Here is a 27,752-nt window from a genome sequence, read left to right as displayed (position 1 = left end):
TAAGGCACTTCGTGTTCTTCAGTTCTAGTGGCTGTCTGCTGCTTTCTTTTAGAAGATGTGGTATTTATAGCTCTTTGTGCCTACTCTAAGCCATCCTCCAGATCATGACACAAAACTGTGTTGCTTTGTTACCACACAGTAAGAAGTTACGATAGGCCATATAAATTACTGTCTTATCAGCCCAATTTAAGATTTTTCTGGACATTTCAGATACAGCATAGCCACTACATTATTTTTTGCTTATCATTTGCAGGACTGCCCAGATACTGTGTTAGCTATGGAAGGGATTGGTCTTACTAAAATAAAAATACACGTGATGGTATTTTCAGCTGACTTAATATGCCTAGATCTCAGGACTGTATCAGTACTATATTGGTTAACATTAGCTGAAGATGAGGCTAGTGATCTGGTGTTAGTCAAGAAACTGCTGGTCAGATCTGAAATATCATGAGTATTAGCTGTGGGATACTTGGAGGACTCCTAGAGCTCTCAGAGGCAATTGGAAGAACAAAGGGCTTATTTAGGGCATACATATATGAAGGAGAAGGGAGTGTTAGGGAGGCTAAGAGGTCAAAAGGACATCATGATGCCAGACTGGTAATCATGTTGAGTTCTCTTTTCTTCATTGCTAATGAAGAAAGGAAGTGTGCTCTAGTGGTTAAACCTGGGCTGGGGTTTGGGGCATTACATATTCTAATAAGGTCTCAGTGTGCATACAGTGTGTGACACTTGATTTTCATTTCATTTGCCTCTGCCTTAATAAGATTGGGTAACAACTGGATAACCTATCGGATGGGTTTACAGATGCTGCATTGAAATATGCTGGTTATAGTGTGGGCTCTGGCATATGCTTTCAGCTGTGACATCGGTGTGCTGTTGTGATCTTTGGCATGTCATTTATTTGATCCGTCTCAGCGTAGACACGTACATAAGATGTATAATGGTTCTGAATTACCTTGACAGATAAAGAGCATTAACACTAAATCCTTGATAAACGCATTGAGGTCTTTACATAAAATGTACTATCCAAGCAACATCATTATGATTGTTAATAATAAACATAACCCTAATAGGGCAGAGCACAGACTTTTTAGGAAGCACTCCTGTTAAATTTAACTTAATCACAGCACATAAAAATTACCATCATGATAAAGTTTTAGTGGCTGAGTAAGGATTTAGAAATATTTCTAGATTTCTTATGTAACAGAGTGTGCAGGTCTGCTGACTGAAGATTTCTTCCCTTTCATTCACTGTCTGGACCATTTTGCATTAATTTCTAGGACCTTCTTGAGGCGAGCATGTAACCCTCTTTCCCTGAAGCTTTAAAGGCAAGAACTTCGTACATCAGGTCACAGGCTAAATGAATTGACTTAGGCAAGGTAAATTTCAGATCTTTGTGGCTGATCCACTGAAACAGGGTACTTTTCAAATTATTTTTCTATCCTGCTTTAGGCAGATAATCATGCTCACTGTTTACTAGACCAAGGATTAATTAATAAAGAGAGAAGAGACGTAGACACAAATCTGGAGGGTGACCAGTTTTCTTTGGTACCATGCACAGCGGAACTTGAATTTCTGAGTGCAGGACAGAGCAGTTCTGAATTCAGCAAGGAATCTTGCAGATCAGTGTCCTGCTGCTGCTGTAATGGTGAAATATCTGTATCCACAGAGCACGTTTTCATGTCTCTCTTCCCGTCCATGTATGTGCAGGAAAATGAACATAAAGACAAGGGATGGGAAGTGATGTGTCCACCTTTGGATAGACTCCTCTCTCCAGTGCTTGACTCTGTTAGCTGCCATTGTCACTAATGTTCAGCGACGTGGATATGCAGCCCACAAAAATCATCTTAACTCAGCCTTGTCTGTCACTCCTGTGGTTCTCCTGTAGTGGCTATCCAGCTGTTCCATACTGTCTGTTGCTGTTGCTTTTGCTTTTTTCCTGTGCTTCCTGTGTCTTAAATATTTTTCTCTTGTGTTTCTGCCCTTACTATACCCTTTGGGTTGCCAGTTTTTAGTCTTCTTATATCAGTCCCATTGCTAAATTTTTCTGACAGCTTTGAGAAAATAAAACGTCTAGTGGTATCCTAATGTCTTATGAACAGCATTGTTTGCATGTCTAGATGCTGCAGTCCCTTATTTAAGATTTGAAGAAGTGCTCAGCTTCCACTTAGGGAGCTATGTCGGCTTGGGCAGAGCAAATGTATCCTATGAAAGATCAATTCATCCTTTTCCAGAGATGTTTTTGGTGTGGCATAATCAAATTTTAAAAATTGCTATCCTTAAATACCTAAGAGTGAGTATGTTCCGAGGCAGATGTTTTTGCATTGTTTCATTCTGTCAAGTGCAACGTAGTCCTGGCTTGTGCTCTCAGCTCTTCTCTAGCTTTTCATGGTGACTTTTGGCTACCCATTTACTTGTTCTCTTTGCAGTTACTTATAAAATTGATTTAGTACTTCTGAAGGATTTCCAAGAGCTAAGAAAGTAAACAAGTAAAACACACCTGAAAAGTGCTTTGAGATCTCAGAATACAAGATGTTACCCACGTCCAGTTTATTAACAAAAATATTTACCTGTAGTAGTTCTCAGGCTTTACACGTGACAGGATCTCATCTATTGCCTTTTCTAAGACTGGCATGCGTGTTGTATTTGTTTGTAGGTGACACCAGTGCTATTGCTTTTCCCACATCAGCTACCCATAGAAATGCTGAACAGCTTTCCTGTTTCAGCTTTGTTTTGCAGCATCACCTTTTTTAACTGGTTATTGGATGAAAAGCCTGATTTCTGAAGCTATTTGGGCATTCAAATCCAATTAATTTAATTGGGAATTAGAAACCTAATCACCTACAAAACCTGGCCTTTACGGCTCTTCAATTTTAGTTGAAAGTGTAACTGTGTATTTAGAGCGGGTGGGTATTATAGAAAGCTGATGTTTTCTCCCAACTTCTATAATCTCTTCCATATAATAACTATTAAAAATAACCTGATCATTTGCAAGTAGGCAATTATTTTGCAGCTGTAAAGGATTTTTGTTTGAGTAAATTTAGGACATCTTCTTTAGACTTCAGGATTTGAGTGCCTTCAGCAATTTCTTTCAGCATTTGTGAGCCTGTGAAAAGCTGTTGTAGTCTTTGAGATTTTGTGCAGACCTGCAGCTGATATCAAAATGAAACCTGTGAACATGACGTTCCATTACATGCTCCATTTCATTCTACTGAAAAGCCAGACAGGGAGAAGTGAAACTTCAGTAATGAAGGAAAGTATCATTTGCCCTGGTGACTAAGCATCTAAAGGCACAATAGATGTGTACTAAAGTACGTTTAATGCATTGTCTGTAAGCATTACATTAATTGCACTCGACTGTCACTAAAAGAAAAAATCAGGGCCAGTCTCAGATACATGCATGCAATTTCTGCTAATGATTGGATCTCATTTCTGCCACTGAAAATCCAGAGGTAACCCAGTGTAGGTAATGGATTGCTCTACACTTTATTTGATGAAGAGAAAGTTTATTCCTTATTGGTTTGGGGTTTTTTTTCTGTGTCTAAGCACAGCTCCAACCATCGCTGGATGGTTTAGTTTGGCATCAGATTAATGGTGAAAGCAAAGATCAGCCAGAGCCAATTTTAGCTGTTTCAGTGCCATAGCCATGTCAGCCCATGTTTCCTTGAAAGTTCTTCACACATTTTGATGATGCCGAGCTGAGTTTCAAGCTTGTAACGAATCTTGAAAGCAACTGTTTCCCTAGGGCTGAGAATTTCATCACAAGGATTTCAAACAGGCCTGCAGACAGGATAAGAAGCAGCCCCTTTGGCAATACAGTTGTATATGTACTATACTAATTTTTCAAGACACCTTGGCAAGTAGTTCTCCGAATTCTGCCCTTTGTTCCCAGGTTAAGCAATGTGTGTGTCTAATCTCATCTCCTGCTGTCTCTCCTCTAAGTAGATTCAGCCAGGCTGCATGCATTGATACTTACTTCTTTGGAACTCATGCTGCTAGGAAAGCTGTACGTAGGTACATGTAACCTCATCTTGTACTTTGTAGTATCCAGATCTGACAGTTATTTTCTGGTCTCCAGTAGGGCTAATTACCGATAAGAGTTGTCTTCATGGGCTGGTTGGTTGTTCGCTTGCAGTCAAGGCTCTCAGAAAACTTGAGTGCATAAAATAAGACACTGAATGTCATAAAGTGTGCCCAACACAGGAAAACGGTAGAAAAGATAGATCAGAAATTACTAGGGGACATGAATAAAGATGATCCCAGAAGCACATTAGCTGGGAGAGGACTTACCAGCACAGGAGACAAATTAATAAGCTGTTATTGTGCTGCTGGAGGGGGGATCCACCATGGAAGGGTCTTGGTCTCTTTCCCACTCACTCATCAGCAAAAGATGAGTTATCTGCTTTACACACTGTCAAGAGTGAAATGATCAGCTGTTTACAGACTTGTAGGTTAAAAACAGTTATGTTTAATCATATGCCTTTGCCAGAGGTTGATACATTATGTCAAGACAATGTCAATCCTCTAGTGCCATAAGCTACCCCTTATTTTGCAATGGACATCCCCTGATTTGGTAGTAATTATCTTTGTCTGGTCTGTTTTTTCCTCTTTTTTTTTAGTAAAAGGATCCAGTGGAGGATTAGGAAAAAAAAAAGATTGTAAGGCTGAGGTTTTCAATGTGTTTTAAGGTCACTGGTCATTGTCAAGTTTTACATTCCTTTCCAATTCTCCTTCCCATCCTTCCTTCTGGGTGAGGGGGAGTGAGCAAGCAGCTGCATGGTGCTTGGTTGCTGGCCAGGGTTAAACCATGACATGTGAACACCCCCAACTCAGTCAGAAGCTGACACTGCATTGACCAGTTAGCTGTAAGTGGAAAAGCCTCATATGTTTGCTTTCCTCTTGATAGCATGACAGGAGTGCAGGTAGGCCAGAGCCAGGGGACCAAAACTGACCTGAATATACCTCTGATGATACTTGGAGATACTCCCTCCTCATAAAAGAAGGAAAATAAGGAAAAAGCCTGCTGGAAATAGTCCAGTTCTGCCTGCACTGGTATCATTGTAAAACAGTGGCAGACTACTGAGAGTGGGTTTGTTATGAAGATATAAACTGGGATAAAATGAATGCCAGCTTCCTAGGGAACGGGGCACCACCGTGATCTCCCAGTCTTAAGTGTCTGTTCCACTAAACACTTATTTAGCTAGCCTAGGGCTTTTTGGGGGTTACATCAAGTCTTTCAGTTGTTAGAGTAATATTTTTTCCTTTCATGTGAAATGTAGTCTGAAATACAGAAAAAAGCAGTTGCTAACCAAACTCTCACCTAAATCCATTATAGCTTTTGAAGTCATTGGGACAGGGAGATAAAAGAATTGTAATGACCCCAATGTGTAAATATAGATGTAAAAGTTTTTTTGTAGGGATGGAGTTTAGAGGCCAGATATCGTGAAATCAAACATAAAGCTTTTTGGTAGAAATTGAATCAGTGTGTTATTATCATGGATTTTCATAAAAATAAATAATGCACATTCATTTTTCAGTTTGTAAATGTAAAGTAAAAACCTATGAGTTAGCCACTGAAATGATATTATAGACCCAAAAAAGAATAATAGAGCCAAAAAAGAATAATAGAGAAAACTGAGAAAGCAGAAGAGAGAGTTTTAATAAAATTGGCCATTGGCATAAATATAAATCATGAAAGGGAGACTGATTTCATGAAAGATACGAAAGTCAAAACCTCAAGGTGTTAAAAAAGATAATCTGCTCATCTGATAAAGAATCCCTGAGGCTACACAACTTTTAGCTGAAGCAGCCAGATTTACTTAAAGTAGATGAAATTTTTAATTCTATAAGGAATAACATTACAAGGGAACACGCTTCTGCAGTACACAGAGTCTATTAAGAAGCTGCGCAAAAGAGGAAGCAGCTTACATAGATCCATTTGAAAATTATCTTTGCTCAGAAATTTTGCCAGAAGATTTACAAATAGATATGGGAATGAGAAATTGTAATCCAGAGAGCCTAAATAGCAACATACACATGCTAGGCAGCTATGAGGATTTGGAAGAAAGCACTGCTGGTGAAATGAGTTGGCCAGGCTACTTCTGTGGATGGTGTTTTGTACATAAAAAGCAGGTAGGACATACATAGGTGCCGTGTGAGTGACATCTCCATCTAAGTGTCTGCTAATGTGGAAAGATTTATTTTAGCTTGTGAAAGCCTTTCAGGATTCACACATACCCATCTGTAAATGCAAAGAAATTATAATCTGCCTTGTCTGCACATGCCTGAGGGAGGAAGACTCAAAGATCCAGATGAAACTGTGCTAAGATCTCCTCTCAATATCTGCGGGTGAAAGAACAAGTCTTTTTTAGTACTGCTTTATGCAAAAAAAACATGGAAGCCAAGAGGCTTGAAGTGCAGCTTTGTCTCCAGCAGTCCTGTAGGCATGAATAACCAACTATACACTGAGATTTTGCAGCAATCATAGTTCTTTTGTAAATACCACATCTTTCATTTTCCTTCTCCCTCTGTTAAGTGGAGTCCTGCTTTTCAAACAAATAAAAAGGATCAGGGAGCCTCCTCTTAACTGCTGTATCTCAGCCCACTGAAATATGCGTATACATACACAGAGACTGGGTGAGACACAGCAGAGAAGAGCCCAGGGAGGCAACTATACATCTCCTGTAATTAGCTTTTCTCTTTCTATAACATGATTTTGCATGGTGAGGATCACCTCGGTGTCTGAAAAAAATTCTGAATAATCTTAGCAAGCCCCTCATAGCATCTTCCTGATGCAGACAACCCTTATTTGCCTGACCAAGACATAAGGAGTTAAATAACTCACCGAAAAATCTCGCAGTAAATAAATCTTGGAGAAGTTTAGAAGGCTTTGTGGAGGCCGCAGAATGCCATACCACACAAAGAAGTGCTCCCTCTTTCTCAGCCTTACTCTCCCTTAGAATGGATGAGTGGCAATCATCAGATACATGCAACTTTTTTCATAGGTGGTCTTGAAGTTGAGCACAGCTGAGTGATGGCATAGGTGGGCTTCCAGCAGGAAAAAGGAGGAGAGTGATGGGACACCAGTGGACTTCACAACCTGCTGCTTGGAAGCCACAATGACAAGTGGACGATTATCAAGAGATACCAAATAAGCCCAGTCTCTGCTCTGTTATAAATAAAACAGGGTAAGTTTATGAGCAGTTGCAATTGCAGTACCAGGTTGAGCTCGTTGTCTCATGGTGAGTGTGAAGGATGAAACCACAGTGAGCTCCTGCCAGTTCACTGTGCCGAGAGCATGGCATTAATACAGGGAACTCTGCATATAGTTGACCTGTGCGGTTTGTTCATGTTGTCTAGAAACCGAGAGGAGACGGGGCAGCTGCCCAGCTGCTCCAGGTGTCTGCGTGGTAGGCCAGGGTACGCTTATGTGGGGAACCTGCGAATCGGCACTAAAGGCTGAGTATGTCTGGCACTGCATTGACACTGAATACATGAGTGTTCCTGGGGTTTGGCCATGAGGTCTTTACAAAAGAAGAGCAAGTCTATCTGTGACATATCAGAGAAGATCTGACAGGCTGCACTGCTGTGTTACTTCCATTCCCTGTAAAGAAGTGAAACACCCATGTATCCACCTAACTCCTGAACTAGCAATTCCTGAAGAGCCTTGCTATAAAAACTTCTGCTCAACTTCCTGGGAATTTCTTAAGCTTAAGAAAAGAAGTCATCTTGGCATCCTGCTAAAAAGTAAGGAAAATGACTCTGTTCTTTCACGTAGGTGTATGTGAGGGACTCAGACCTCTACTATAGTTCACAAATGTGCGTACTCATTGCTGTACTAAAAAGCACCAGCCTCATGAAATGCACTTTCTTTGCCAGCTTTATTCCTCCCTCCTGAGCTGTACCTGCAAAAAGAAGTGCTGAAGATCAGCCGGTGTTGTGGCAGTACTTCTGGAGGCACTGCTTTTCAGAAAACAGCCTGCATCCCTTGGACAGATGTCTCTGCTCTGATTCTAAGCTTACTTAGGCATGAGTGAGTCAAGAACGAGGAGTCAGGGCCTGAGGCTTGTTGTAAAAATTGGTTGGTCTTAGGCTTGTGGCTGTGAATTTGTGTGATTTGTAGCAGAATGAGATATGGTCCAGGACTAAGGCTCCGTCACCTGTTTCGTTCAAATAAATAACAATAACTGAATGTAGAACTCTGCTAATTCCCCTTTCTGCTCCCCGATACCATATGTGCTGTTTTTGAGAGGAGGTCTTTTATTTTAGAAGGTTTATTTCTGCCAGCTCATATGTGAGTAACAGCAGCTACTCTTTCAGGGAGTAGTGAAGATGTAGCATGTCTCTAAGCACTGCATGAGTAAGTGACACTGCTGCTCGACAATTCTGTTATATATTTTCATAAAGGTTTCTTTGGAGGTGGGTATATCTGTCTTTAAAAGGAGGTGCAGATTTCTCCAGGGTACTGCAGAACGATGCAAATCCAGGTCTTCAAAAGTCCCTTTCTTATGCTTCTGAGTTTAAAACCTGTAATGAGCTAGACACAAGAGTAGTCACCCACCCTTTGTCTGTGGTGTAATCCTGACTCCCAGAGGGCGATTTTCAGCATGAACTAGCAGAATTTGATGTCCACATCTGATCATTTGGGGCCTCAGTTCCCAGGTCCTTCTAGTGTCCTTGAGAACCCCTGCATTGCTGTTCAAACCTGGAATATTTAGCTATCTAATTAGGCCATTTTTCCAATTACAAGGGCAGATCCAGATTAAAAGACTTCCTCATGGCTTCATCTGTTTCCTCTTCATGTCTTTGTAGCCTATATCCAGAATGCAGGCATGGAGCTGCTCTGCTTCTTCCAGCCTGGGCTGGGAGAGACAAGCTGCTGACTTGTACAGTTCTTCCATCAAGTGTCCAGGGTTCGTCATAGGCTTTTAATAGGAGTTAGCTGCAAGAGATCCAGCTACTGAGTACACAGACCCACATCTGCTCATTCCTGTAGCTTCCATACCCTGGTGTCTTAACATGAAATACAGCTGCACCAGGACTTCTGTATTAGTTTTGCAGTTATTATTAACATCACCAGTTCCTAAACACTGAGAACAAGCAAGACCCACCAACACAACAGGACAGTATATATTCCGGTGGAGTCTCTTTCATAGTCTGGCTATTCTTTCTTGTTGATTGTTTGAAGATAGTTCAGGACTCACCTCGATTTAACAGTAAACAGATATATGGTACAAGTGCTTTTAAGTGTGGAAGGAGTGTGAAAGCATTTGGAAGAGCAAAGCAGTGCGACTCCCATCAGAGTCAATGGGGAACAAGCAGCTAAAATCTTACAAAATGCTTTCAGATTATCCTCCACCTTTGATTACCCATCCTCACTGAAACCAGCTTCTGAATGTTTGATTGAATGTGTTCCTCATGTCATTTCTTTGAAGGTGAAAGGAAGCTCAGGAGACATGTAGGCTCAGGTTAGCAGCAAAGATAACTCTTCACCGGAAGACCCAGTGGCACCTAGACTGCACTGCTGCGTAACCCTGTTAGCTGCAACAGGCCCAACAGGCTGCAAGCTAGAGCACAATTTGGCATTCTTTTTGTTGATGGTGAGAAAAGCCAATTTTTGTCTAATCTTACACTGACCCTCAGCGTGTTTTAAAAGCTGTCTTTCCTTTGCTGACTGTTAGCCCCAAGCACATCATAGCCTAAATCCTATGCATCTGCCCTGTTGTCTTCTTCATTGTAAGAGCTATAGACACGAGACAGACATTCGCTGTTACCATGTTTATTACTGTCTCTTTTAGTACATTTGTATTAATATAGGATCTACATCTCCCAACAGCACCAAGTCTCAATGACCAGGAACTGCAGTTCTGTATCAGAGACTGTCCTGTGACAGTCTAAACAGCTGTGAATAAAACATTAATGAATGAACAAAGTGAACAGAAAACAAACCTTTTATGGGAAGATATGAAATAGAAGCTGCATCTCTTCTGTCCTCACCTGGACTTTTATCCATTCCACGAGTGTGGATTTTGTTTCATTATTTTTTTTTCTTTTTTCTAGAATATGTCTGTGAGAGGAGATAGTTTGCAGCCTGCCTTTCCGATTTATGCTAAGTATAGCAGGCTTTCATGGTCTGGTTGATTATTCTCAAACCTTAGAGTAAGACTTCCTTTCTAGCCCCAGATAGCATTTGCAGATAGCATTCTCCAGCACTTTGGGACCATGGGAAAGCTTCATAAACATTTCATTCTGGCACTTGCACAATGAGGATAATATCTATACTATATAGATACATATTTATATGAAAAAATGCACACATGGACACCGGTTTACATCATAAACACTGAGACTTCACTATGATGTGCTTTACAAAGTGTTATTGGTTGCAAAATGCTGAGACACTATTAGATAATAGGAAAAGTTCAAATATAAAATTTTCACCATCATCACCATTGTTGTTGTTATACTATTTTACGGAACAAAGAGAGACACAGAAATGAAACAGTTTTGATCCATAATAATTCAACTGGTCTTAAATCACACCTTTGTTGAGCTGTATGAGGAAAACAGGATGCCTTTGCTCCCATCTCTTTAATATGTTTTTCCTCGAATTTTCTTGATTTAATGAAATGCAATCAGCTGTCAGGCAATGGCTTGTATTGTGGATCAGAATACCTCACAAAGTGATGTAAATTATCACAATTGTTGCTACAAATACAGGTGAGAATAATACATTTAGCATTTTATCACATCTCATAAGGAAAGAAGGAAGTATCAAGTAACATTTACTTTTTGTACTGCAAACTTACTTAATTGCATTCTAGCAACATAAATTACGTTGCTACAAAGACTTTAGTTCAGTCCAGGTCATCAGAAAGGGTGCTGAACACTGCAGTCTGCTTTCGTCTCCTGTCTTAGAAGTTCAGAAGACCTTTAAGTGGTGGCTTTCATATGGGTCACACTGTGTTCTCTGTTAGCGTGCAAAATATATCTTCCAGTACATCGGGACATGCTTTTGCTCTTGTGATCAATATTGAATCTGAGGAACAAAGATTAAATGCTCGTTTCCCTTTCTATGCTGAAAGCCAGCATTTCCTGTAGATAGTATGCATGGACAACAGACAGGAGAAGTTGCACATTACATACCTGAATATATGGCTTAAAAATCGCTGAAATTTTCAAACTGAGCTGAAATGAACAATTCATCCAGCTATGGACAGCGTTCCTGACAGTCATTTGTCTAAGCAGGTTTTTTAAATTACTGCAGATGCTAATCCTGCTGTCTTCCAGTCCTCATTGATCCCTGGAGTTTGAGAGTTTCTGATCCTCTCTACTTCAGATCCTTTTGTTCACTGCTGGCGCCAGGCCAGTCTTTCCCCATCCTATACTTAATTTTTTATATCAAACTTTATACTTTTCTCTTACCTTTCTTGAACTGCATCTGTTTGGTTTAGACCATTTTCTACACTATCAAGATGATTTTGAATTCTAATCCTGTTTTCCAAAGTACTTACAACTCCTCCCAGCTTGGCATCATCTGCAAATTTAATGAAACTAAATAAATGAAAATAAATGAAAGACTCCCATTGACTTCAAGGGGCATTAGAGTGAACCCAAACTGTCTTACATCTTTAAGAAGTGGTTCAGTTGAAATACACTTATTGCTTTACAAGCCATTTTTGTAAGGGAAAAAGACAGATGCATGCTGAATAATTCAGAGTCATCATTGCTGACTGAGAGAGATGTAACTAATTTGTCAAAATAATGACCTTTGTTCGCTGTAGGGAGCAAGTGGTTTTGGATTATTTCTGTCCCCAGAGAGATGCTGGATGGGCCTGGGTTCAGCTCAGCACTGCCGCAAGGGGCTTACTTAGAGATGTGAAAGGGAAGTTAAGCACTGGTAGCAGTGGTGTTTGCAGATGGTGGGAGGTGTGTTAGAATGATGATGATACTTTCCTTTAAGCCTGATGGAAACAGTGCTGCTACCCAGTCTGTGGAATACTTGGGAATGCCAGCATCACTCCCATGCTGTTGCCAGCTTTGGCCTTGTGTACCTGTGCAAGCGTGCACGTGTATACATACCTGCGCAACCCCCTTGCTTCATTGCTGTTTCCCTGTTAGAAGGAAACCAATAGGCACTGAGGGCTTGACATCTTCCTTAAATGAGTGCAAAGAGAGTGTGTACATAGCAGAGGGGAAAAGGATAGACAGCCCTGCCTGGAGCCTTGTAGCAAGTAGCAGAGATGAGTGATTTAAAAACAAGCATATTGGGCAGTCAGACCCCCAGCCACGCCAATCTGCTGCGACGCATGCAAGCACGGTCACAGTCCGACCTCCATGTGTCACATCTTACCCGTGTTGCGGGTGACGAGCTCACAGCCATGTGCCATTTTGCAGTCCAGCGTGGAAACTCATTTGTCTTCAGTTGTCCAGAAATAGGCAACTGGAGGAAGAGAAGGTCATGTTAGTGCATCGAGTGAGGACAGAAATCCCCTCATTACTCAGCATCCTCGCCCACAACTCCAGTGCGGAAGGATGCTGTCTCCCATTTCAATGCAAACTTTGTAGTCACTTTTATAGCCAGCATTATTTGGAAAACATTTTCTGGAATTTCAGCCTGTCCGTGTTGGCTGATGCCAGCTTTCGACTGGTACTTCTGTATTATGGCTGCTGCTCTGCTGTTGGAGCTCAATCCTGCTTAGATATGCTTCTCTGAAAGTGCTTTTTGGCTTAAAAAGGTGTAGGTCTCTGAGAAATTGTTCATGCTTTGCTGTTGGATTATTTTTCTCCAGTCATTGCAAGGTGTTGGCCAGCTTTCCAGAGCATGGCATGCATGCATGCATGAGTATATGCACATTGCAACAGCTTTCTCCTTTTTTTTTCTAAGTGGTAATGTTGGGTATCTGAATATTTGCCAGAGGAATAGAACTAGACTTTGCCTGTGCAAACTCAGTATCAGAAAGAGGACTGAATCTTTAAGACTCTTTGAAGTCATACTATTACCAAGATGAAAATCTCTTTTTCCTTGTAGCTTTAACTTCCAAAGCCTGCCATTGCTACACATATTTAATCTTCTTTACCCTGTGTTGGAGTGACTGAAATGCAATGCCCTTGCTCAGGATGGTGTCTTAAGTTACACAAGTAATTTCATCAGCATTTGGTCATTGTTCTATTAAGTACCATCTGAGACATGGCTTAACTCAAGGAGTTTCCTGCAGATCTGTACTTGTGGGACACTGAAGTCTGAGAGCACCAAAGAGTTCAAAATCCTCTCCTTTCATCTTGGCATTCTCTTCTCGCTGCAGGGTCTTTTCATTCACTTCTCCTGTGTGGCTCTTGCCTCCTTTAAGTCTGTGGAGGTCTGGTCTCACACTTGGCGTAGGTCAGGTCAGTTCTCAGTGGTGTCCCTAATTAAAATTCATGTATAACCCAGGACTCTTTAGGAAGAAATTAGAAGAGCAGTACACTTCTTGTTTGAGGGTGGAAACACTGGCCCTTTAGGGTAGGATGATTAGAGCTGACCAGAGTCAAAGAAAAGTCTGTGGTTTGGATTAAATCCTTGAGCAGAAATACTGCATCCTTAATCCTCCAGACATTAAGGTTGTCCTATGACAGGTGCTGCTATTGTCTCCACTTAATGGATGGAAAATGGCAATACTAAAGACGGGCTCCTTGAGTAGCCAATCCAGTCTGTTGCTGGAGGGCTAGAGACGTGCCGTGCCTGTGATGTCTGTGGCATGCTGTCACCTATGGCACTGAAAAGCCCAAGCTAGTGAGTCTGCCCAGTACTGTACTCTGTGGAGGAAGGTATGGAGCTAATTACATGGGCACAGCACTGTGCATGCATAACTATTGCTTTTAGTGCTCAGCTGGTTAGATATGTTGTAAATCTCCATTGATCTCCCAGCTTGAGGGTTGGCGTGCCCATCGTCAGCCCAGGTGCACGTTGCAGACATGCAATTGGGAAGGCTTGGCGCAGGAGCCCACATAAGCAGGTCTTCCAAATTCCATGTGACTGCCTTCACCACTCTCCTGTCTTCCCTCCTTTCTGGCTGTTTATTGTCAAGAATATAGGCCAAACTTTATAATCCGCTTGCAAATGTCAAAGTGTCATTTCTGAGTCTTCGATAACCACCTGTCGCTGCAGCACGAGCTGCATAATTAGAACTGACAATCCCAGTCTAAAGATTTCTTGGAAGCTGGAAAAATGAGAATGTTGTCAAAAAAGTAGAAATGCTTCCAGTCTGCAGTGCAGTGATGGAGATGAAAGATGAGTGAATCCAAGAAGGCAGAGCATATATCAGCCCAGTGCCTTTTTCTAACTAGAAGTCCAAAACAGTCTGTAAGGATTTACATTACTCTTAGAGCCTTAAAGAAAACGTATTTTAAGCTGGCTTCTCTATTTCTCTCTCTCTTTACTGGACAAATCAACACCAGGTTTCATAGCAGTCATGCTTAAAGCCACAGTAAGGGTGCTATTTTTTCCATTTTGTTCATTTTTTAGTTTTTTAGTAGTTTTCCATTAAAATTATGAAAACCTTTTAAAACAGGATCTTATTTTTTCTAACAGAGAAAAATTTAATTGGAGGCAGTGTTGAATCATACTGCGTTCTCAGTTCTGAGTAGCAGATAGAGATCTCAGAATATGATTTGAATTTTTTTGTAGATGGACAGTGACTTTCAGTGGCCTTTAGCACTCATATCTCAGGGCAGAAAGTAGTCAGCTGGAGAGGTAGGGATTTCTCTTCATTAAAAGATCTATTTGTTAAAAACTCTCATCTTGGCCAACACTGGGAATTGACCTAGGAGCTCAGTCTGAAGCAGGAGAGCTAAATCCCACAGCTCGCCTAGCTGTGGGATCTTACCCTGTCTGTGCAGCAGGGTGTGCGGAGGAGCTGCAATACTTACTACTCAGCACATCACGCATGCTTCACTTCCAGCCCACCTACACCCTCAAAAGCAGCATATATGTAATAGTCATTTGAATTTGCTTATGAGGTATAGCTCTCCTTTGCACTTGTACAGTATATCAAAAATGACCTGGTAAGGACAGATGAGAAATGACTGGAAGTGTGTCTCAGGATAATGAAAAGGAAAACAGGAGTTCTTTAGAAAGACAGGCTTGTTAATGTGAATGTAATATATGTGATGGCAGTGCCAAAAAAAGAAAACTTGACATAGCCGATGGAAATAATGTACTATGCAAATATGGCAGAGATTCAGACACTTCAGTCCTTATATCTGCCTATGTGGTTATGCTGCAAGGGTATCACCCAAAAAGATAAAAGGGACCATGGCTACTGAAGCCACGAGAAGCCATGAGGGTGGCAGCAGCATGCATGCCAATGGCAAAACCATGGTGCTCCCACAGGCAGTGGGGCCAAGGGGACTCCTCACTGCGAGACCAGGCTCTACCCTAGTTTTGAGTAGCAGGGTACTGTGGTAGGAGAGCCCTGGGATTTTGGGATTCCTGTCTTTGCTGGGTCACAAATGTTCTGTGAACCTTAGGCATGTGATTTGATCTCTGTGATTCAGCTCTTTATCTCAAATAGTAAATTAAAGTCGGGTTTTCTGCCATGGTCAGATGTTGTAAGAGCGTTATGAAGGGAACATCACTGGGTGTCAAGAGTTCTCATCTCCTCTGTGACTATAAAATGCTGCTACAATATGTTAAGGAAACATTTTTAGGAGGAAGCAGTGTTTGGCTGTGGTGATTATCAAAGGTGAATAGCCTCCACATTGCAGAAACCATGCTGCACTGAGGAATAACCTGTTGCAAGGCCACAGCAAAGCAAGATGTGGGATCCTCAGTGGTGGATGCCAGTGAGAGCCCCATGTCCACTCAGCCCAAACACAGAGGGGGAATTCAGAGAGATGTTCATTTGGGAGTAACCAAGGGCTTGAGCATGTATGAAAAAAAAGTTTCCCCCATTAGGAAAGACTTAGTAAACAGTCAGTGTTGTAGTCCACCTGTGCTACCAGCACATCTCCACCTTATGAGACAGGGACAAGCCTTGGTCTCTGTGGGAGGACAAACCCACAGCTTGCTGCAATAAAGGAGACATTTTGGGAAGCTGGGGTGCACAGATGAGAAATCTTTTTCATGCAGGTTCTTTTCTTAAAAGAACCTTTTGCTTTTGTACAGAACAAGCAGCATTCCAGTAAAATGTTTCTTTTAGCATTGATGTTCCAGCTGTATGTTTGTTGTTCTAGCAGGCAACTGGGAATGGCATGCATGCTTTCTGTGATCAGCATGTGAGGACATAAAACACATACCTGGTACATTCATTCAAATAGAGATTTGTTGCTTAATATAGTACAGACAGGTGTAAAATCAGTAAGTATTATGGGAGCCAATAGTCATATATTTGGCCATTTGTGAATGAAAGAAAACAGTGAAAAAAATTCGATGCCTTCAGCTGAACTGCATGCTGGATTGCCTGTGGAACAGAAAGGAGCTGGCAGAGATTTCTGGTTCCTATAAACAAGGGGAGTATGAAGTATAGTGGATATGTTAATTAGATGCTTCACACACCTAGTTTTACTGTCATGATAAGTATAGGCAAAATCAAAGTTACTGACTGCAGCTTAATGCTGCTGCTTGTTTAGTTTCAGTCTGGGTCTGAAACCAACGTGCCAGTGTGCTGTTGGGAGCACTTCCAGCCCCAGCACGCTGTGAGAGCCAGGCAGCAGTAGGACTGCTCCACACCAGCGCTGCCGGTGCTCCTCCGCCAGCCCTTTTTGCATGTGGGGAGATTCAGCATCTCCTAAGATCCTTCAGCTGCCCTGGGATAATATAGGAGTTGTATGACATACTTCGTCTTCCCGTATATTTGGTCAGATTCACATTGCACGCAGTCCTGTCCCTTTTCCTCTCAGCTGCTCCCGAAGGTGGAGGTTCCCGCATACGGTATGAGCAGCCCTTAGAACAGGCTATTTCAGGCTGTGTGCATCTTGATTACCTTCCTCTCCACAGCGTTGCTTCACTGACTGGATCTGACAAAGGTAGAAGACTGACCGTCCCCTTTACAGCACGGTTTCAGTGTTTAGTCCATCTGATTTGTCACATTCTTCATTGGCTCTGCTTCACTTGGAAGTCAGATATTTATTACCCAGAGAAAAACAAGCAGCCTTTTCTCCTTTCTTTTCACATGCAAAGTTGTTCTATTGTCGTTACTCCTCTTTAAGCTTTACTGGAAGGAGGGGAGAAATGCCATTCTCAGTTTAGTAATAAAAAGCTTGGGGTACTGGCTATATTTATCATTCTTCTCCCCCCTTGCTTGGATGACTGCAGTGAGTGGTTACAGAGTGCATGTGGTTCTCTGATCAAGAGAGAAATAGGAAGGCGTAATTTGATGTCTGCAAGAAAGTCTTGTCACATTCATTACAAACAATTGTGGCTTCTAAAATCTAAGGCATGAGGTGGTGGCTTGAGCCCAGCAGCATTCTGGCTAGTCGTCAGACAGTACTTACCTGTCTAAAGCTCTCCTACGTGACAGTGCTGACATTTCCGTGTCCCACTGATTTAGAGGAGCAGATGCCGAAGCCATGTCATCCTTTTGCCTATCCTGTGCTGACAGGATAGCTGCTCACTGAATATCAAGAGCAGCAGGTGGGCAGGAAGTTGCCACCTTCCTTTTCCAGCTGGAAAGCAGGAATTGCAGCCTAGCCAACAGCAAATGAGGGATGGCCATGGCAGCAAAAGGAGTAGATAACAGCAGGAGTGAATGAAGCCATTTGATTTCTCTGTGCATTGCCTGCTTGCCAGGGACATAGTTATTCTCTATGCCACATCCTACAGAACTGTGTCATGCCCTCAGTGTGGCCGTGATCGACTGCTGGTGCAGGTGAAAAAAGTGAAGGACTGTCCTCTATCTACATATGAATTTTAATCAACAGAAGGTTGGTTGATACAACAGAAGGTGTAATCCCAGCACCTGAGCTTGCTCTTGTCTCTTTTAGATCAAGCTTTGCAAAATCCGTGTAAAACAAGGGGATACTATCTTTGTTTTACAAATACAGCAAAGGGAGATTAAAGGCCAGATTTGTTAAGGAGATTTGGCTACAAAACTCACCTTGAGCTCAGTGGGAGTTAACACTTCAATATCCTTGAGAGTATGGATCTCAATAAATGACACATAGTCATCTATTAAGTGTGTGATGGAGTGGGGAATTAATCCCACGCTTTCGGAAAGGTTGTTTTGTGCCTTTGCTTTCCTTCCTGCAAATGAGAATAGCACTATTCATTGCACTGAAGGTACTCCAGATTTCATGTGATTGGATTTTAATTGAGCGGAGTTTCATTGTGATGGTTTTGTTTTGATTTGTGGCCCCAGTTGATCACAGTTTACTGGGGAAAATTTGGCAGACTGTATTCAGTCAGAATTTGTAGTTCTGTAAAACAGCTTCATGAAGTTATGCTAATTTACTTGGAATGTCATCTGACAGAAAAAGGAAGAAAAGGATGCTAGCAGCTTCCTGTTGTCTCAAAGAAACAGCTTGTTTTGACATTTACAAAATGAAATGTTTTGATTTTTCATTTCAAAATAACTTCTTTCTTGATGTTATGGTATTTTTACATGATGTTAATCATTTGAAATTGAAATTAAATGGAATTTCATGCCCCAAAAATGAAACCACATGTAGGTGTCTTGAAAGCCCTCATGAAGTGATGCGTTCATCCCCCAGGCAGCTCTACTGCCAGTCCCATGGGAGAGGAGCCACTCAGCACTGGGAACACATCATCCCCAGGTGGCTCCTGGCTGTCCTGAGCACGGTGGCTGAGTGGGGACAAGGAAGAAGCTCTTTGCAGACTACGGGTAGCCCATAGGCAGGCACTAAGTCATAGGTGAGGACAGCATGTACAGCGGCTTAGTAATGTGTCCACACGTGACAGTGTGGCAGCTGCTCTTCTCTCACTACGTCCTTGAAAAATGTATAGATTCTGTGCAAATCCCCGCATAGGGATAAATTTGACTGTTCCTAGTAGTGGAAGCAGGAGCAAAAGCAACATGAAAGGGAAAAATCCACCAAAATCTTATACACCAAATCTTGATTTAATAAACCAAAAGGTGATTCCTGAGAAGAGACTTTTAGGGGGAGAATTTATCAGTTAGTAACACCAACATGCTGCAAACATTGTGTCAGATCCATAACGTTCACTAAGGAGGTATTAAACTTGCAGCTAGGATTGGATGTTTGCCCAGAATTGTAAGTCCTCTTAAAATATGCCATTGCATATTTCACTCAGGCATATTTTTCTGAGGATAATATATTGATGTTTGCCACAAAGATGTAGAACAAACTAAGAATTATCTTAGAAATCAATTGGTATCACAGTTCTCTTAATTGATGTGCTCTGTGGTGGGCTTCCGGTGGATTAGTGCAGTAAAAAACATTTTTCATTTACACAGGTCTCTGCTAATATCTGTCTGTTGCTGAACTTCCTCTGAAGCAGTGCTAGGTGTGCTTCCATCGTGACACTTTGGAGATGCCTGGCAGGAAACAAGCTCCTAAGACCCTTAGAAAGCAAGGGGGATGTTTGAGTGAAAAAGCAGATACGGTTGTGGGTTGCAGTATTTTTTGGTGTCATGCTGCAGTAGGAAAACCACAGCAGAAAAGCATGGACACTCTGAAGATGTGGGCCTTCGAAGTTCAGAGCACCCGCTGGTTTTTCTGAATCTGCAGAGTTCAGATGTGTCACCTCCTCTGAAAAAGGCACAACCTTTCTGCACAGGGCAGAGAACCAGGTGCGGAGGAATTATGAGGTATGAAGCCTTGTTTACACAGCTCATCATTTACCAACCTTGAAAGAGTTTTTTCAGACTTTGGCAGATACTTTAAGACTCACAGTCAAAATTCAAAATATCTAAAATTAAGAAGACCTTATGCAGTGTAAATCCCCCGAATGGAGAAAGCTGACAAGGTGATGCTAGATTTAAAATCTGACTGGAATCCAGTCGCTAAGGTTCAAGCCAAGTCATTCTTCTTCCAGCAGGTGTGGAGCAGCCCAGCTTGGGATATTTACCCTGCTGAAAGTGTAAGTCCCTGAGTAACTGAGGAACAGGAAGAGCATCCCTGAACTTGATGTGATAGCCATTTGCCTTTACTGTTTCTTTCTGGGAAAATAAAATAAATAAATCTTTCTCTGCCACACAGGAGGTGCTTTAATTATTTCTCAAGAGCAGCTGTTCAGTGGTTGTTCCTAATTCCAGAAGCATCCAGAGTGGTTAACACATCAGTTGCTGTCATCAGATCTGAGGATGGTGATTTCTTAACCTCAGGGTCCTCAGAGAATCCCAGACTAGGACAGGTCCCTTCTTGGGTGGATAGTGAGTTTAGTGGTGATCTACCCGCTGTGCTACTTCTTCATTATAGTCACTTACCTCTGCCTTCCATAATTTCAGGCAGGATTCAGTTATCACAGTAACAAATCTCACTCCAACACTTCAGGTTAAGCATGGGTGATTAAAGATGACTCCGCCTTCCCTGAGTGACTTATAAGGGACTTACAGAGCTAATAATGGCATCATCCTTATGTACCCTGATACACAGCTTGTGTTCTGGAGTCTTTTATAGCTCAAATGAGCTGCTTTTGCTTGGTTATTTTCTTCCTTATTCATTTTTAATGGTTATAAGAGACTCCTCCATTCTTATTCTGACAGTAGTGATTTAGGCAGGACTCATGAACATAACTTGCATTACTAAATATCACCATTTATGCTGGTAGACCAAGGAAAATGTGTGCAGTGCTGAATCAGAAGAGATCCCATGAGCTTGCCCAGGTGGCAGGGCTGTGTTTAAAGTGTATACTATAAATGGAGAGTGCTTGTATGGGGGAAGGATCACTTACAGGAACATGGACTGGGGACAGAGTCCTAGAGTGTTTCTGAAATACAGATGTTATGTGGAAGTATCAAAGACTTACTTTCCTAATTGACCACCCCTGAAATTTCTAAACTAGAACTGGTCCAGGTACATCTTATTTTCAAAGACTTACTAGCTGTGACTTTGTGAAAAGCAATTTCCTGTGAGGATTTTACTGTTATCCCATGGGGATTTAATAATGGTAATGAGTTGGGGAAAGAGTGTTACAGCTGTTTCTGAGAGCTAACAGTGAAATGCTGGGTACCCCTTCTGGGAGTTACAATGTACATTCCCCTTTCCCTCCCTCCTATTAGATCTTTGGATTCTTCTCAGCCCAAAGCTAACATGGATTTTATGGGACCAGAGGAATGGTCAGCCACACAAATTCTTATCTACCCTAGACAGCCTCTGCAAAAATGTAATGAGAAAAGCAGTAAGATCCTTTTAGGAAAGGGATGGGAACAGTATTCTCTGGACAACTGGATACAGGAGGTCAGTGATAGGGATCATGTGTGATTTGAGGGGGCTCTTGCTTCTTTCCATGGCTTTCCCAGGCTGGCTGAAGTCCTGCTACTACAAGGCTTTGAAGAGTCTAGTGTTTCCTTCCACAGATAGTCTGGCAAACTGTGAAATAAAGTAAGATAAATTAAGAAAAACTTAATTTCTCTTGCTTTTGATCACACCTGAAGAGCATACAGAATGTGGGGTGTTTTAACAGACAGCACTGACTTCTTTTCAAACAACACTGGCTTTTTAGGTAAATGTAAAAAAGAAGCACCTTGGACCAGCAATGGCCCCCTCCTTTTCTGGTCAATATGTGTTTGCCAAGCAAACGGTCCTGGGTTGAAGTGGCACAGCAGCATTACCTTCACAGCTGCAAGGCTACCACCTGAGTTTTGGGCTCAGTTTTGGGGTACCCGACGTACAGAGCTGCACGTGGGGCTGAGGAATGTGTATGTACAGCATGGATTTTGTGGTAGGAAGCAGCAGTGACTTTATTCCTGTTTCTGACAGTAGGGCTAGGGCTTTGGATTAAATGCAATGATGGGCACATTTGAAATATTCCACCCTGCACATTTTGTAGCACTGATGGTTGAACTCGACATCCAGCTTGCCAGAAGCCATGTCTTTGGTATGTACCTGGCACACTTAGAAATCTCATTCCTAATTCTGCGCTGTGCTGGCAATAAGGGACGGACCTCTGACCTCAGCTGCCCTGGCACACAGATTAGATGTGCGTGCATGACGCAGAGGAAGCTGCCTTAGTTGTTCACAAATGTCAGGAAAAGGTGGAGCTGCAGGAGCTGAATGAAACACAAAGCACTTTTGTAACCTACCAAGCGCATGCCCAAAAAAGCCATTCAGACCCCAGTCCCCTCAAGAGATAAAAGTCCGCTGTACTGAATTTCTAGAGCATCTTGTGAGCACCAAGTACAGCCTCCCTTAATTAACGTAATTCAGCTCAGCATAGTTGTGTGAAAAGCTCCAGCGACACAAAGCCCAGAAAGGTTTTAGCAAGGGAGCGCAGCACCAGAAGGGTATAATGGCGTTATAATGTCCTTGAATTACGGTGGCCACAACACAGAGAGATATATTCCAGCAGTACGTTAATAGTAAAAGAAAAACTACTCTGTCTCTCCTGAGCCCTTCCTTGTCACCTCTACTGAAAACTGGAGTTGCCATCCCTGAGATACCAAAACTCAAAGGCAGGAGGAAAGGAAAAAGAGATATGGGTGAGAGTCCCCAGATTTTGGAAAGGAAACAAATGAGGTTTCCCCCCAAACTGCCCACCTTGCTCCAGCCCCTTTGTAGTTCCTATTGCATTTTATGATGTGTTTAATAATTTTCAGAAATCTGTGTTTTGGGACCAAGCTTTTGCAACCTCATAGGTTCCTTAATACCTAACTGTTGGGTAGCTCTTGGCCGATTTAGTACAGACACTCTCTTCCGTTTGCAGACTCCTGCACACACATCTGAGGGTATGTGCAGTCACTCCATTCATGCATTTAATAAACTGGGAACCGCAGCCATTTCTGTTGTATGTGGCGAGGCGTGTAAAGCAAGAACAGTAGTACAGGAAGGAGGGTTGGTAGTTAAAGGCTGTTTATAAGAATTAACGCTAAAGAAAAGGAGCTGCTTGACAGACTGAGGAATTGAAATCCGTTACAGATTGAAAAGGAGACGTGGGCTCAGAACAGGCAGTGGCAGCAGAAGCTCCTCTGTGCTGCCCCCACCAATGTTAACAGGGGGAAGCCATGCGAGGGGGTACCCGGTCACTCTCTCCGCCCCGAGGCTGCCAGCTGCTGAGCTGCATTTGATGGGTCTTTGCTCATGTGTATATTTGTCCTGCAGATGCTCAGCTGAGTCCCATCAAACTAATTTCACAAAATAGCCACTCATTTCCAACAAACAGCTTAGAGAACTAATCTCAAAAAAGGCAGAGAAGCTCAATTTTTCTTCTTTCTTGACATCTTTTTAGTCCTCCTGTGTTGGAAGATGAATGGTTCGGATGTGTCTGCAGTAACACAGGCATGCCTAATCTGCCTTTTTATTGATGACCTGTTTCTGAATGTCCTGGCCTGATTTATGAAAATGTACTGTACTTTGCACGATGTTTTGATGTTGCTTTGTTAGGACTGCATGCAAACTGCAGCAGAACAGTGATGCTTATTCATTCCAACAGTGAAGGGCTGGCTGGGAACTGAATGAGCTCATAGTTGTTGCTGTCTTCACTTACAGAAAGGGAAACGGGAGAAAACGGGTATCCCAAGTGTAGTCATTCTTTTCCTGACCATCAGTTTGTTTTATAAATCATAATCTTGAAAGCACAAGGTCATGGTATGTATTTAATCATTCATATAGTGGGCTTTTAGGGATGGATTCTTTTTTTTAACTCTCTGTAGTAAACCCTGATAAAGTTGGAACTGAGGTCTGTTTGCCTGCCAAATTTTCTTTCCCTTTTTATTGCTTGAGCATTAATGAATTTAAAATCTCAGAGTGTGATTCCCATCTCTTACTAGCATAATTCAGCAGTTACCCCTATTGCCTGGGAGACTCTCAGCCTTGTTCCATTCCCTGTGTGCTGAACTGCTCTTCACACACACAGAGAGTAATAAAAATAACAGCAATATCCCACCTGCGTTATCTATCTGTGCTTCAAAAGCCACTGCTCAGACAGTGAAGCCAGTAGGAGGATGTTTGGCAGGTCCCCAGCGAGAAGCCCTGTTGCAAGTGTAGAGCAGTGGGTGCGCAGGGGAGGCAAGCGAGGTCTGCTGGGGAGCCAGCCTGCAGGAGCTCAGCACTCTGCTCAGCAGAGGACACTACGGGTGGTTTGGAAACATCCTTCAACTATAACTTCAGAAATTTACCTGTTGCCTTAAATCACCAGGAAGTGTTTCAGTCCTAGGTTGATCACTCAGTGGGAAGTTTGGTTGCCTGATATGTTAATTAGCAAAGATTCACAAGTATGAGGTGTTGCTAGCTGGAAGCAGAGGTGGTGAGGAAATCACATGGAAAGCTATTTACCTGGCCCCATGTGCTACTAAAGAAAATCCTTGTCTTCAGGCTGTTTGCTTGTACTTGTAGTCCAGCCTGCAGAGCACAAAGACAAGGGAAGGACCTCAGGGCCATTAGCTCCCAGGCTGAACATTTTCCTTGGAGCCACTGCAGCCTTGATCTGTTGCCTCTCAGGCAGAAGTCAGCACTTTGAGACTCTGTCCAGTTTTTCTTCTCACTGGCATCCCACAGAAAAAGAGGAAAGGTGGAAAGCAGCCGACAGAGCTTACTAACACACGGGAGAGTTGTCTGATTTGAGAACAGCACTTAAATTACAAAAATGCAACAAGGATAAGTGCAATGTCAGCAAGGAGTAGACACTTTCTGTCGCAGCACTCTCCAAACTATCAAGCTGCAACAAGGTCTTTTACCATCTCATACCAGCACACTCTTCATGCTAGCCCCTCTGGTGGCCCGGCCTCATCCAGGGCACACTCTTTGTTCTCTTGCTTCTTCCTCGGCTGCTCTCTTCATTGGCTGCCCAACCACTTAACTTAACCAGCCACAGCTGCACCTTATCTACATCGGCCAACCCGCCGCCCCTGAAGCCAGCCCACAGTTGTATATTATCAATGTTAATTAACCCAGCTTCATTCCACTACAACTTTCCACTTAGAGAAGCAAGGTACGCGTGGCGTGGGAGAAGGAGCAGATGCACCAGGCACTGCCCAAAGGTCTTCTGAGTTGCCGCTTGTCAGAATGGCTGTTAGACATTGCAGGTAGGAAGTATGATGCACTTCTCACTCTGAAAATATTATGCTCACATTGCTGTGCCTTCTGCAGGGATGCAGGAATCATGTCTGCAGTCTTGCTGCTGCCTAGATGTGCTGCTCCCAGAAGGGGAATGTGCTTATGCTTCCAGCCTTTCCTATAGCCATTTCAGCAGGCTCACGTGAAGTTTTTCCCAGAGTTTTGCAGTCTCCTCTTCCTCAGCTCAGCCCAGTTTGAATCAGCATTATGATGAAGTGCATATTATATCAGTGCCACAGCCGGGACTTGTCTGTGCTCAGCTGGCTGCAGTGAGGTCCTTCCTTTGTGTTGCATACCCCCATGCTTTGAGGCCTTTTTGACAGCAACTAGGTTCTGTTGCTCTGCAGCACAATGAGATTGGATCCTGACAGGAGCTGTTAAGAACTGCTGTAAAACATGCTAACATGAGAATATCCCAAAAAATGTAATTCTGCCTGCAAATAAACTCCTTTCTTTCCTGCTGAAACCAATGGCAACTATAAGATTTTGCCCTTAAAACGGACATTGCTTACCAGAAAGATACTGCAAGAGTCATAGTAATACATTTTTGGTACGTTACCTAGGCTCAGACAAGCAAGGATGGCAATGGATTTGCTATGGATCTGTCTCTAAGGGGGGGTTGTTGTTTGAAGATAATAATATTAGGAATGCAGATTATGCTACAAAAGCTGGTGATATTTAAATACGACTTAAATTAATTTAGCATTTAAACAGAAAAGTAAACAATGGCATTGAATTCAGATGAGGATGAGACTTGGCAGGCCTGCCTGGTAATAGATTGTGAAAAGAGTTCAGGATTTTAGTAGATCATTCCTTGAGATCTTCAGAACGGTAAAGTGGTAGTTAATAAATTATTTGACATGTACTTACATATTTTAACTAGCTGTAACGAACAGGTCCTGTCAGGTCACCTGGATCCTTGCAATGGCTGCTAAATTGCTTGAGTGAGATTTAGTAACTCAGCAATACTGATGTTCAGAGCTGCAGGTAATAAATGAAGTGACATCAGGACCAGCTTGAGCAGAACATTGTGTAAGACCTTTGTGAGGCTTGCAGCAGAGATGAGGCTGTTTGGCCCCAGTGAACACCACTGGGCCTCAGTGAGCTCTTCCCTGTGATCAGTTTTTGGTTGATGTGACCACCCCAAGCCCTGGCACCTGTAATGGGACTCCTGAAGAACACTGTCCCAATTTGGGATTGACTAGATAGTTTTGTCCCCTACTCAGTTCTTCATGCAGGCAGTTACCTGTTCCTCCCTGCAGTATGTGGGGCTGCACACAGAGTAGAGAAGGATAGCAGAGTCTGACTGAGCTCTGGGAAGAAGACAAGAATGCTCTGTTGGTGCCATTATATTGGGACAATCCTATTGCTGGAGTGGGAGTGAAGGACAGAAAGAAGCTGTTCTTTTATCTTAGATTCTATTGGAAATGTTTACAGCACAAAAAGCCTGCCTGATAAAATTATGCCAAATTATACAGGCTATTAATGCCATACTAGGCACCTCTCCTGCTATTCCTAGCTGTCCCCTGAACTTGGAGCTAGTTTAAAACTTTATCCTGCCTCTTCCTCCCACTCACTTTCCCAGCATGTGGTATACTTTATAATTTGTGAAGAGGCTCATTATTTTTTTTCCTTTCTCCTTTTTTCAGGTTTCTGACAGATGTGACTATGTCTTTGTCAATGGGAAGGAAATGAAAGGCAAAGTGAATGTCATAGTTAATTTTACTTACCAGCATCTGAGTGCCCCTTTAGAAATGACAGTCTGGGTTCCTCGTCTCCCGCTGCAGATAGAGGTCTCTGACACAGAACTAAATCAGATCAAGGGGTGGAGAGTCCCCATCATCTCTAATAAGAGGTAGGTTTCATTAGAGGATGCTCATTACAGGCTGTGCACTTGCCAAAGACCGGTAAGAGCCAGCGAATCTGAACATGCTCATTTGGCCTTAATGCAATTTGGGTGTAAACTTGACGGTCGCCAGACATTTATTCAACAGACTCCTGCACTGGAATTAGGAGGGAAATGGAAACTGCAGGTTGCGTGATCCTACATTGGAAATAAATTCTCTTCTGTAGTGCTAGGGACTGAGGTGGAAAGAGCCAGTTGGTTGAGTTAGGCGGGATCAGTGATGAGGCAGCAGGAAGACATCAACAATGACTGGCCCTGGCAAGGCTGGTCATTCTCCAGCCTGGTTCACAGGTCCTGCCAGTTCATTTATTCATTGTCAGTGGTCACAATTAGTACGTAGTTGTTTTGTACCACTGTAGTGTACAGTGGCACTGATCCAGGACACTGATGCACGACAGCTTTACAAATTCTGTCTGTGCCTATACATCAGTGGCATGTGAATGACAGGACAGAGCACAGATGTAGGCATATCTAGACTGTTTGTATCTGTTGCCAGTGTCACGAAGAACAAGAACAAACTGATAAAGTAGATACTTGCTATTCCCACCCACCATTGAAGACATCATTTATTACCAGGTGTGATTCTGTTAGTATCACAGCAAAAAGATGGGGATTTTGGTGCAGATGTGATTTCAACCTAAATGCCATACAGAAAGAGATATGCATGTGTGCAGAT

General features: G+C 42.4%; 1 protein-coding gene and 1 long non-coding RNA gene across 6 annotated transcripts in view; one reads left to right on the top strand and one right to left on the bottom strand.

Annotated features, from left to right (window-relative positions):
- TMEM132D (transmembrane protein 132D) overlaps nucleotides 1-27,752 on the top strand; it is a 260,652-nt gene that overhangs the window by 222,895 nt on the left and 10,005 nt on the right. For all 4 annotated transcript variants that reach the window (XR_003552763.2, XR_003552764.2, XM_005233310.3 and 1 more), the window contains one exon: nucleotides 26,820-27,025. Coding sequence is in view for 2 of the 4 variants with exons in the window: in XM_005233310.3 (XP_005233367.2) it covers nucleotides 26,820-27,025 (206 nt within the window). In the remaining 2 variants the exon portion in view is untranslated. The remainder of the gene's footprint in view (nucleotides 1-26,819; nucleotides 27,026-27,752) is intronic.
- LOC114011031 (uncharacterized) lies at nucleotides 12,362-27,627 on the bottom strand. Of its 2 annotated transcripts, none has more exons than XR_003552766.2 (3): nucleotides 26,901-27,627; nucleotides 26,041-26,151; nucleotides 12,362-12,442 (listed from the first exon to the last, which is right to left on the bottom strand). It is a non-coding gene; the product is annotated as an uncharacterized LOC114011031 (long non-coding RNA). The 2 variants fall into 2 exon arrangements; XR_008746108.1 differs by lacking the exon at nucleotides 12,362-12,442 and adding an exon at nucleotides 19,985-21,489.

This window comes from Falco peregrinus, chromosome 2 (assembly GCF_023634155.1).
Source record: "Falco peregrinus isolate bFalPer1 chromosome 2, bFalPer1.pri, whole genome shotgun sequence".
In the NCBI taxonomy this organism is placed as follows: Eukaryota; Metazoa; Chordata; class Aves; order Falconiformes; family Falconidae; genus Falco; species Falco peregrinus.
This window is presented reverse-complemented; position numbering and strand designations above follow the sequence as displayed.